At 53.8% G+C, this 12,578-nt stretch overlaps 1 protein-coding gene across 3 annotated transcripts in view; it reads left to right on the top strand.

Annotated features, from left to right (window-relative positions):
• Positions 1–12,578, top strand: part of LOC113208055 (uncharacterized) — a 301,854-nt gene that overhangs the window by 213,021 nt on the left and 76,255 nt on the right. For all 3 annotated transcript variants that reach the window (XM_052272910.1, XM_052272911.1, XM_052272912.1), the window contains one exon: positions 10,884–11,019. In XM_052272910.1, coding sequence (XP_052128870.1) covers positions 10,884–11,019 — 136 coding nt within the window. The remainder of the gene's footprint in view (positions 1–10,883; positions 11,020–12,578) is intronic.

The raw sequence follows: 12,578 nt of genomic DNA, 5'->3' as shown, positions 1-12,578 counted from the left end.
GGGGGGGTGCATGTCCACTGCTGCTGCCCTGCCCTCCCCACCTTGTGTCCTGTCTTTCTCATTCTCTCTCTCCCGCTTGCGTGCCCTTCTCTTCGCACACACAAGATAACAATAGGCCGTCGCAATATACAAGAATTTCCCGAGTGCCCGGCCCAAGCCATTGCTGTAAGCCCAAGGAGCGGCACGCTGGCCTTGGGGGTTCAACACTGCGGCCGCTGCGCCCTAAAAAACAATCGCAGAAGCCACAGCGGAGGAGACAGGGGTGGTTACAGGGACACAGGTCCGACTCTGCGCTCATGCGAACACTGTTAAAGAAAACCCACAGGAAATTCTACAGTGAGCCCTGTCAATTTGTTACTACGTCCGTGACTGTAATTTTTGAATACGGTCCACTCCGTACAGGATGTACCGTAACTTCACAAACCGTCTTTTTGGTCAATACAGCGCTTGACTTGACAGTAAAGTACGGTCAATATCTTTACATTCCGTCCCGTACCTAAAATATACAGGACGGACTGTAGGCAAACTGTACTCCCTTACAGTTTTTTTTAACAGTGAAAGTGTAACTCTGTAAATTAGCAAAAAAAAAAAAAGGAATGGGTCTTTTTCTCTTTGGACAGTTTGTCATGTCGTTTGTAATGGTGCAAATAAGTACAGATTTGTTGGGTGAGTCGTGGTGCCAACACGAAGCAAACGACTTAGAAACTAATATCGGAACAACTTGTGGAGTGGGGAAGTGGAAAACAAAGAGAGCGCGAGAGGCGGGGGGGGATGAGATACGAGAAGATGGTGTCCACTGCGGGTGAAAACAAGTATTTACCCAAACGACTTGGCTGGCCATAATGATTTTTTGTCGTTCTCCTCCGAAGTATTTTTTCAAGAGGTTACAAATTCCGAATGCCGTCATAATCGAAATGATTTTCACTGTGAAAAAAAAGTAGGTAGGTTTACAGGAAAATTTTCCTTGACGCAAGCTGTAAAATTACAATTTGTAATCGTAAAAATACCTGCAGCATGTATCGACTTCAAATCCCTTGGCGAGTAAAAAATGTGCAGTCGTAAATTTACAACTTAAATCATAATTCAAGTTTACAATTTTTTTTGTAAATTTACGACGATATTTTTCACAGTGTTAGGACTTGTAATTTTATGCCGTTCACCTCGTTAACTACTGGCGCGAGCCATGAAACACATTCGAAATAATTTGTACTCTTGTATTTTCATTGTGGAATAATTCAGGATGAGAAAACTGGTTGGGTTGGATTGAGTCACCACTAAAACAGATTTACAGCGAGTGTAGTATGGGAAATAATAAACAAAATACAGAGAGCGGTGGGAACCTGGAGGGAAAGTGCGAGGTCGAAATAAGACGGCAGCCTGATAAGAGGCGTCTGTCGCGTCTCTGTGCCGTCAGTTGTGTAACACACCCCATTCCTGCTGCACTTCCGTTCTGTTTTTCATAAATTTTATTCGTTCTGCCCCCAGTCGCAGCAGCAGTGGCGGACTGATGGCCGAGTTCTCCTCCCATCACTCCCTTAGTGTGATTTCCGCTCGACAAAGTTGTTTACCATGCTTCTGCCCCGGAGGGGTGATGTGGATGAAGGGTGGAGGACGGCAAGAGAGGGGGGGGGGGGCGCAAGCCTTACTCGGCCTGCTGCTGAAAACTTTTAGTTTCTCTCAGTCTGCCTGCTCCTCCGGAAGAAAAGAGAGAGAGAGAAAGAGAGAGAGTCTGAGGAAGGAGGAAGCGTAGGCTAGAAGGGGGTGAGGGGAAAGAGAGGGCACTCTAAATGTCTAAGGACAATTTTTGTAACTAGCACTGGACTTCTGTGTGCATAACTAGCTCAGATACAATATTGTAACTACCAACACACATTTAGTGACTAGCAAGTCACAATATTGTATCTGATTCCAGTTATGCACGCAGAAGTCCGGTGCTAGTTACAAAAATTGTCCTTGACATTTAGAGTGGGGGGAGAGGGGGGTAAAAAGAAGGCGGGCTTATGGTGGCGACGCGCACAATTAATATAGGACGCCGTTACAGGGCAAAACATTCCTTGGCACTTAAAGGCTGCTGCTGCTGCTGGCCGGCCCAAAATGAAGTCGTCTGCGTGTAAGACCTCGCTCCCTCCAGCCCCTCCCCCTCTCTCTCTCTCTCTCTCTCTCTCTCTCTCTCTCTCTCTCTCTCTCTTTCCCTCTCCCACTTTGGATGACGAGGGTGTAGGGTACGGGTAGGGCGGCTTACGCGGCCCGTGTAATTACGCGGGGATGAACCTCGACCAGCCGCGACACCAGCGCGCTGCTGCGGGACCAACGGCCCCGGCCCAGGGCCCGGCGAAACAACATTAAACGTGTCTCGCCTCCACGTTCGAACGACCCGGCCGGGGGTGGCGTGGGGACTCGGGCGGTGTTGCTGGGGAACTAACGGCGTTGTGTCGCAGTAGTACGCGCCTGCTGCTGTGTGGGGATATAGACGAATCACTGCTGCTGCTTTCGGAACTGCTGCGTACACGGTCTAGACCAGCGCGGGAAATATTAGAGCCTGCTCGGGATTCTTTGTAGCCAGTATGCTAACTACCCGAGCGGTTGGGGTGGAGAATGGTTGGCGCAGAGTACCAAAATCTCGGTTCGAAACCCCTACCGTTCTTAGCATTTTATAGCAGTGCATCATTCTGAGCTCAACGCGCTTGCAAGTAAGGTGAGGGCTTCGCTTTCCTCACGATTTACCGCTCCTTGCAAATGCGTACGCACCCCAAAGTACAAAATTTTGCTTAACCGCCGCCATACATTGGCAACAAAGTCAAAAGTGGGTGGCGTGGTGGGTGGTGAACTGTTCTGGTAGGGGAATAGGGAGGAAGCTGCTGAGAGAGAGTGAAAGAGAGACAGAGACAGAGAGAGAGAGAGAGAGAGAGAGGGGGGGGGGGCTCAGAACGGAATTCGGCATAATCATGAAAAGAGTTGAAAAAGGATGGGAGGAAATATAAAACGGAGGGGAGAACGGTCGCGAGAGGAAGGCTAGAGAGGGAAGGGGAAGAGAAGGGGGTGGGGCTGGCGCCGGGGACATTTACATGGGTCGAATTGCGGTCACTGGCATTATTATGATGCTGCCACCCCCTCCCAGTCAATACAAAAGGCGGAATATGGTCCGGGGCGGGGCGGGCTGCAGAAGTGTTTGCCTCTGCCGCCGGCTCGAGCAGGGGCGGGAGCGGGGAGAGGGAGCAGCGCGACCACCGGCTCTCTCTGCTGTGGCCGACCGAAAATATGTATCCGCCAATTATACAAGGAATACCTTTCTCCGCCTTTGAACGAGACTGGCTCATGTTAAGGCAGAAAAAGGCCCCCATTCAACTCGCTATACTTCGAATTCACTCTCTGTATGGACAGCTGTGCGGCCCTCTTTCTAGGAAGCCTTGCGTCTGGGCTAGTGTATTCCCTTCCCCCAACGCCCACACTCTCCGAGTGGGCGCGCCTCGCCCCATCTCGCCACTTGGCCGTGAGTGGCACATGCCCAGCTTTTTAGCAGATGATACCTTACAACCTTACACCTAAACATATCTAAACACAACTATACATGAGTAATGTAAGGTGTCATTGCTTTAACTCTCGATTAAGAAATATTAAAGAGAACGTATAGCAAGCTGCGCTAGGCGGGGTCGTGAGGCGGCTGAGGTGAGGCCGTCGCTCGCGCTACGCGTTGTTGCGCCGAGCCACTAGCCGAGCGGAGCGGAGCCAAGCCGAGCCGAGCGGAGCCCGAGCCCCGAGCCGAGTCGGCCGCGCTAGTCTACGCTAGTCCTCCCCCTCCCTCGCACCGCTGGAGCCCCCGCACCGCCAACCTCCCTTCCCCCCTTCCCCACAAGAGTAAATACAGAAATATAAGAGACTGGAATAGAATAATTCTTGACAAGGTATCATCTGCTTTCACGATCCGTTTCTGGTCGGAACTTTTTTTTGTTTTTTTTTCTTTAATGTGGGGATCCTAATTCCTCGGGACAGCCAGGCCGGCCCCGTCCGCTCGGCTGGCCGCCGCCGGTGCGGCTGGGTGTGAGCGGCTTGGGCGCGCGTGGGGCGGGCTGCAGCCCCACCAAGACAATTATTCCCACTTAATAATTTTCAGGCCACCGCCTGACGCCGGACCTGGGGACACATTTCGCGCCATGATTAATTTTTTACACACCGTTTACTTTGGGTTATTTTTTAGACGCGGTGGCAACCGGCGCGTTTTTAAGAGGGAGCGACAGAGAGAGAGAGCTAGGCTCTACGCCTTTGAGGCTGTACGGGTCCGGGTGGCATTGAGCGTTCTCTCGGAAAAGAGTTGGGGCTTTTTATCCAGTTGGAGAAAAGGGAGTGGCGTTTCAAGGGCGAAATAACACCTTGAAGCTGCCCATCATGCTGGATGCTGGATGGGGGAAAACCAATGCCTCTGCAAACGAAAAATGAACTGTGTTCGTTGTGTGTCTCTTTCGCGTGTTTGTCTGGATTTATAATTTTCACCGGCTTGGCCACGGTTGTGGTGCTGCGGAAAATTCGTCGATTTCTGTCGATTTCTTGACGAAAATGATTATTTGGAGCGTTTGACGTACCTCTAACCCACCATGGCAGTTCAGCCCGGCCCAGCGTGGAGTAGTCGGCAGCAGCGCAGCGGAGTCGCACTTGGCATTTAATTTCCTGCTGAGGGACCGGCTCCGTGTGTGGAGCAGTGACGAGAGCGTGGTGGGTGAGCGGGAAACGGGTGGACGGGAAAATAGAAACGGGCCATATGTACACTCGAAACATAAAAGTCTTACTCTAGAGACTACACACTAAATGGAAAAGAACAATTTTGTATCTAGGAGAGATGCGTTCTTAAGCACATCTCTAGCGGATGCAAATTTGCACTTAAATTGGACACAAATAAAGTCCTAGTCTAGGTACATATTGTAACTTTTTCGATACAAATTTGCATCCGCTAGAGATGTGCTTAAGAACGCATCTCTCCTAGATGCAAAATTGTCCTTTCCACATTTAGAGTGTAGTAACGCGCTCGTGCACACCCGACCGCACGATATTGCGCCGTCGCACTGAGGAACGAGGAGCCACGTTTCTTGACCCCGAAAGAGACATCTCTCAGGGCCAACCTTGGGCCGAAACTGTGGCCTCGCGCTAAGTCAAGTCAAATCAAGTCAAGTCACTTGCACCGATGGACAACATATGTTTATCTAATTATCTTTGTAGTTATTACCATGTCAATCAGAACTTGGCCATTAAAGTGCGTAATGTGCAGGAGCAGACTTGAAGGTGAAAGGGTGCTCCCAAACTTTTTCCGTCCTTGATTCCCCCCCTGTCCGTGTTTGTATGTAGCCGCTCACCTCTCCGCCATAAGACGGGGCCCGTCGTGCCCGTTCCGCCCCAACGACCGCCCGTGTTACTGTTATTCTCGGACTGTTTGAGGGCTCGCTCACCAAACATATTGTTCGCTTTGCTTTCTGAATAATTTTCCACTTGGTGAAGTTGTCGGGGTGTGTTCCTCACGCTCACAAGAACGCTCCGGTGTGTGTGTGTGTGTGTGTGTGTGTGTTTGTGTGTGTGTGTGCGCGCGCGCGCGTGTGTGTGAGTGGGCCCGCGCCTGTTTGTGTGTGCGAGCGTGCGCGAAAGGGTTGGCTGGCTGAGGGCCAGGCCGAGGCAGATCCAGACCCGAAGAGGTGATCCAAGGAGGGCCGATCACTGGCGGCTTACGCAGGGCCCTGGGCCCCGGGCCCAGCCCAGGCCCAGCCCAGGCCCGCTAAACCCCTATCGGGTGCGCCGCCTTTAACCAGGGGATCGCTGCGATTAAATCATTGGCGATTATCGGAACGCGCGCGGCCCGCTGCCTTTGTTGCGTCATATGTGTGTTTATTTGACGCACGGGAGGGAAATGGGAAATTATTACGCTGCTTTGGTTATTGCATCCCTTCGGCTCTGTCTACAGCGCAGCAGGAACGTTCTTGTGCCCTGGAGCTCATCCGATAGCTTGGTGACCTGAAGGGGAGGGGTGAAAAGGGGGGGAGGGGGGGGGCTTACTGGGGCTCCTTTGTCTCGGTAGGCAGGGTAAAGACGTGATCAGCGCCACTTTGAGTCACTTGGAGTGGGTGCCTCTGCCCAATGCCGCCGAGACACTTAATCCCAGAACCCCGTTCTTTGCAGACGAATATCCTGAGATTTGCTAACGGTGACGACCAGTGTTTAGTGCTTTCTCTTAAAGACGAGCCCTGCATTGGCGAAGGCATGAAAACTGACCAGGGCACTGCTTGAGCTTTGCCATTTCGCTGTCTTAGACCTTTCCACTGGTCTAAAATGTCCCTATTTCTGCCCTTGAAGTGTGCCCAAGTGCTGCCCTTGTTTCCCCAATGCCCCTCCTCGACGTTGTGCGCCGGAGCGAGCTTGCATGTCGGCGGAAGCAGGTACCACAGCGACACGATTTGTACGCGGGCATCACACGGAATGAAACATGGCTCTGCTCTGTGCTTCACGCAGCGCAGCAGCGGCGCTGTAGTTGTGGACAGCTCTGCCTCCTCGGTGGCGCCCTGCCGCGCCCCGCCCCAAAGTAAGATGGAGTGCGCCTTTGTCCATCGCCCCCCACGCCTCTGCCTGTGTGTGCGTGGCTGTGTCCGTGTATCCCATTTCTCTGTCTGGTTCTCTGTACCGACCCCCCCCCCCCCCACACACACACTGTACTCCCTTTTTATGTCCCATCTCTTGTCCATCCTCTTGTATTTCTTACTTGATTAGGTTTTTGGGAGGAGGTGTTCAAACCCCTCACGTTTTACGAGCATGGTGTCATTTCTAAGCTAAAAATTGGCATTCTAAGGGAATGCCAAACATTGACATTCTGAAGGGAATGCCAACACAATAATTCTGAGGGGAAGGCCAATGCAAAAATTTTGGCTAAGAAAGGCAACTGCGTCTCTTAGATTACGCAGATATAGGTGTGAATCCAGTACAAATCTATCGATCATAGTGTTGCCAGTGCATTATGATGGCGTGTTCGAAAAATTGCATCCCCATTTGTTTGTCGTGTGTGTTTGTGGTTGTAGCTCCGTGATCACCCCCCCCCCCCCTCCCCTTTACCCCCGGCCGCACCGTCGCGCTGCAGCCCAAATAAAGCTCCGCCCGGCACGTCTTGATAAAACCCGGAGCTGGCGTGCGGGCGGGGCGGGGCGGGTGCTATTTTCAGTGCGCCCGCTGCTGCTGCTGCTGCTGCCGCCGCCGCCGCCGCCGCCGCCACACCCGCCGGGCTCAGCAGGGGCTGCCCTGAAAATCTTTTCAGACTGATAGTGAACGCGGGACGTGGCAGGAAGCGGCCAAGGCGACTGAAACGGAAGGGGGGTGCGGGGTAGATAGGGGGGGAGGGGAGGGCGGTGGTGTATGTCGTAACCCTGCTGGAAGAAATCGGTGCTAGGAATGCGTGCGAGGACGCGTTACACCGTATGGTGCTTGGTGTTATTAAAGCACTTGAAGCACCCCAAGCTGTGGTGGCAATTTTGAAGTGGACTGCTTCTTAGTTTCCAAAAAGTGCGAGAGGTTTTTCAAAGATGCTTTTGGAGACCAACGATGGGCAGGCGCGGACAGTGGTTGAACAATGTCCTTTCTCTTTTTTTTTTCAACTCTCGCGCTTCTCTGCGCCTTGTGCCTTTCATATCACCCCCGGCGTCGTCTCGCCCCAGCCACCCGTCAAACGCGTTGTGGAGAGGAGGGGGGCGGGTGCTGGGAGGTCCGGGGCCTCGCGGGACGTCAGGGGAGGGAATCTAGGCGCGAGAGATACGTCGGCGCGGGTCCGGCCGGCAGTGAGAGCTGCTTGCAGCCTTGGGGGACTGACAGCTCGCACTCTCCCGCCCTTCCCGCTTCGCTTCCCCCACGCATTTCATTGGGGACACGTCGCGCAGTGCTTATTTCTCTTTTCCTCCCCTCCACATAATTCTGGACGCACAAAAGCAGCAACTGTCCCGGGGGACAATGGTGATCAGCCCCGTAGCCATTCACACCCCCGGCTCATTGGAGACTGAATGCCGGGGCGGGGAGCTGGACGCCTCCTACAGCGATTGCACTTCCGCTGGGCAGGGCCCGGCGCCCGGCGCGAGGGGGCCTGGCTGGCCGCACAATGCAAGGCGCCGCTGTACTGTGCTCGTACTTTTCTCTTGCTCTCTTTTTCTGTCTGTGTCTCGTTAAACTTTTTCGAGGAGGATCGATTGGAAAGATCTTGAGGCGCTGCGCTCGTGCGCGGCACCAGGACTTCCCTCTGTTCCCACTTCTTCCTCCCCCTCCTCCCACCTCTTTTTGCAGCACGTCTGAGACCCCCTCCGGCCCCCCTTTTCTCCCGACCGCAAGGATCCCTAACTTGTGCGGTGTCAACACGCCGACCACGTATGTGGGAACACGGGCCCGCGATATTTCACCCTCTGTTTTTCCAATTTCAATTTCTTCCGCAGCAGCAGATCGCATCTACAGCTGCTCTGCTTAGATTCGCACGAGTCCTGCCCCCTTCTAGCTCCTCTCTGTTCTTCTTCCCACTTACACAAACACACGCCTCCTGCACCAACATCAGGCCACCGCACGAGGCGTTATCGCTTTTCAAGTCCTTTGCCCCACATTCGCGCGGGGAACTGCACTTCAACAACAAACGCGCATCCTTACAGTTTCCCCCGCCATTCCTTTCCTACGTCCTTCTCTCTCGCCATACATAGCCACCTCTGCCCCTCCTCGGCCTGCTCCCTCTGCTTTGCAAATTGGCAAGGCTGTCGAGGACAGTGGTCTTTAAGCGGTCCTGCTGGGGTGGGTGAGCCTGGCTGGACGGCCTGGCTGGACAGCCTGCCTTTCCGTCGGTACAGCTGCTGTAACTTGGCTACTATCTCCTCTCTTTTCCTGTTGTGCCGTCATGGACCGACCAGCAGTGGGTGGGAGGGACACGTTTGGGCGGTCGACCCTTTCCTCCTCCCCCTTCTCTCCCCCAGACTTGCTCGCTCGCTGGCCCCTCTATCTTCTTTGCCACTTTATTCCCTATCCCTTCTGTACCTAGTTACGTTCGCGAGCGCTCCTGTTCGTGTGTTCCTGCCCCCTCCCTTACCAAGCCCATAACATCCTAGTAAAGCGGAATTTTAAAAAACTGAAGAAAAAGCAAGAACCAAACAACGGAAACACACACACAACAATTCACCAAATCAAAACCGAGAATAAAATGACAGAAAGAAGCCTGTTAACTTGTTTATGAGAAAAATTGTTGTCTTTATTGAATGTGGCTGAGCGACACTGAGCAGGTATAATCGCTGTTATATCGCAAATGTGGAAAAATGCGTGCGTCCCCGTCCCCCTCTCCCGCATATAATTGTGCTCACGAAATTTATCGGCGTTAATCCCCTAATGGAGCTCATGGGAGGGAGGGAAAGGGAGGGTTGGCGGGGAGGGGGGCAAAGAGCTGAATTCATTACTGACACCATCAGCCCTTTAGAGCCCCTCCCTCCCTCCCGCCTATGCTCTCCGGGTCAGTGGTGTGAGGCGGGGAGGGAGGGGGGGGGGGCGTGAGCGATTCGGGTAGAGTGGTGGGGAATAGGGGGTGGAAGGATGTTGAGCTAGCATAACTCGCAACTAAAGACATTTAGTAGCTATCTGCGATCTGGGCCAGATCTGGGGCCGGCGACGCAGCAGTGGAGTAGGCCGTGCTCCGGCCGGACCGTCGTTGGTTTTGCCGTATTAAAATGCCCGACAAGGCGGCCGACGCGACGCGCTGAATAACGATTGGAAACGGCTCGCGGTCCAGTCGTATTGGGCGGAAAATTATATTGAGAGAAACGCCGCTGTATCCGATGAACGGGAATTGATGATTGCGCGACAAGTCAGTTATGCCGCGTCCATCGGTGTATTATTCTGTCCTCGTGTGGCGTGTGACAGCGCTCGGGCAAGTTCGATTCGAGCTCGTCGTATACACACTCGTGTCTCGTGTCGCCCAACTTTACACCGCAACGCTTGCACACCACTATCCGGCCGGCTCACCAGCTCCGCTCACACGCACTGCTCACGCACACCAGACCGGTCCTTCGCCTATAAATCAATCTGCGGCGTTTCATGCCATCTCTTGGCGTCAGCCCTCCCGATGTAATATATAGCGTCTGCATGTCGTCCTCAAAGTGCCGCCCTCCCCACCGTCTCCTCCTATCTGTCCCTGTGTTTGTCTCCTTCCTGCCCCCCTCCTCCTCTTCCTCTTCGGGCCTCCTCCCCCCCACTTTGTCGCTAACCACTTGGTGACGGTGGTGGGCCCACATCTTGGGGGGGGGGGGGGCGTGTCCGTAACGCATTGCCTCTCACTCTTATGCCCTCGCAATCTCACACTCTCTTCTTCCGTTTTGTTCTGTTCCCTTTTTTTCCTCTCGGTTTTCCGTCTCCTGTTCGTTTATGAAGGAAAGAAAAACAGGACGTCGCTATGCTCCTGGCCTTGGTACAGCTCGCCCGTGCCTCGCCCCGGGTACCGCTCCAACGGCAGCACTTTAACTTGTAACTCGCCAAGGCCTTTCATTAATGCCCCCCGATGAGTAAGGTCAAACGAGCCACCCTCTGCTGCTGCCGAGGCGAGTACCGGTCGCTGCTTGTCGGCTAATTAAGTGCAAACTCTTTCTTTTTCGCGGAGTGGCCTTCATAATCTTGTTTGCCCTCCCAATTTATAGTAGTTTCTCTCTGACGCCGCTTACAGAAGAGCTCCTCCGTTCTGCACCGACGGCTAACCGTTGCTCTGCTCCGACTGTGGCCCGCGCTATGACTTACAAAAAATTAAAAACGTATTTGAAGTTGGTTATAAAGTGTAGATGGATTGTGATTACCCTTCACACTAGAAAATGAGTTGTGTTCCAGCTTTCCCGTTTCTAATGAGCCGTCTCTGCTTCCAGGTGAGCCTGTCGGACGCCCACCAGGTGGTCCTTAAGTCCGTCCGCCTCAACATGGCTGGCAAGTTTCGCTGCGAGGTGTCCACAGACCAGCCCAACTTCCACACCGAGATGGTGGCCGGAGACCTGCACGTGGCCTGTAAGTACACCACGACGACGACAACGACGATGCGAACGACGGCCGCCGTGTTTTCTGCTCGATTTTCAGGCAGCAGAGAGATGAAACAGAGTTAAACCCCCTGGCCTCTCCGTCGCGTTCGCGCGCGGCACAAGCGCCCGTGGAAAAAGCGAGCTTTTTGGTCGGTGCGAGAAGTAATTCGCCGCACGGATGCGGCGATGCGCGAAATGGCGAGGGCGTGGCGCAGCGTGGCGCAGCGTCCCCACATCATTACCCGGCCCACCTGGCAGCCCCCCTCCCCCTTTCCGCCCCCCACATCTACCTCCCGCGGGAATTATTTCCCTTAACGAACGAGTGTGAAGTTGCGCGCTGGTGTGCGGCTCTGCAGGCGGCAGCGGCGGCGATCACGCGTGGCAGAGCGTGGCAAAGAACTGGGGGGGGGGGCGTCCACAGGGGATTTAGAGGCCTGCTGCTGCTCACACCACCACCACCACAACCGCCGCCGCCGGCCAGACCAAAACTTTCTATCGCACCGTAAGTATTTTCCATAAATCGCAACGTGAAGGGCGCGGCGGCCGCGCGGCGGTCTACTTCTCCTCGCGGCGCCTGTGCGCCTGCGGTCGGGAGGGTAGGCAGCCCCGCCGCGCTCGCGCGCGTCACACGCACGGCTTTGCCTATGTGCTGGGGGCCCCTCGGGCCGGCCCGGGCCCGGGCGGCGGCGGACCGCTCGCTCGCTCTGGTTGAATGGACTGAATAGAGTGGCGGTGTCCTCGGCGCGGGGCCGCCGGGGCATGCTCGGCCGGGGCACGACGTGTGGTTAGATAAGGCACAACAATAGGAGGCCAGCACACTCCTAACAGAATATGCGCGTACATCCGTGCTCTCGTTCTCCCTGTTCTCCGTGTTCTCTCTCTCTCTCTCTTACACACACACACACACACACACACACACACACACACTCAAATTCTTGCCCTTCGTCTCTACTGTGAAAAATAGTAGCAGCTTTTACGGGAAAATTTTCTTTGACGCGTGTCGTAAAGTGACAATGCAAAATTGTAAAATTACAAGTACTCTACTATGTATCGACCTGGAATTATTCACCGACGAGCAAGTTTGAAGTGCCATAAATTTACAAAATATTTGAAAATTTTAATTACGAAACGTATCGTAAACTGACAGGGATATTCTTCACAGTGTTTCCTTCCTTCCTTTCTCCTACTGTGCTACCTTGTTGCCTTCTTCCATTAGCTTTGCACCGCCCCTAAATTCTCAATTCTTGTTGCTAAAAGCGGCATACATCCCCTTGGGCGACGCATCGACGCCCCATACGACGCTGCTAGTCGACAGTCGGAAAAAACACGCGACCTTACGCAAGTTTATACGTCACCGCCCTCCTTTTGCTCTTCTTTCTTTTTTGTTGTTTTCCCTTTCCTTTTTTGCCGGGCCCGGTGAGGCGCGAATAATTAATTGATGGGGGCCGCCTCGCGCCGTTGTAAGGAGTAACACAACCTGAAAGGAACTGCGAGGAACACGGAGGAGGGCCCTCTCAATTAGCCTGCTAGCCCCATAATGCACGAACC

This window comes from Frankliniella occidentalis, unplaced genomic scaffold (assembly GCF_000697945.3).
Source record: "Frankliniella occidentalis isolate FOCC.00 unplaced genomic scaffold, Focc_3.1 Scaffold230, whole genome shotgun sequence".
Lineage (NCBI taxonomy): Eukaryota > Metazoa > Arthropoda > Insecta > Thysanoptera > Thripidae > Frankliniella > Frankliniella occidentalis.
Note: the sequence above shows the minus strand (reverse complement) of the source record. Positions and strands in the feature narration are given on the sequence as shown.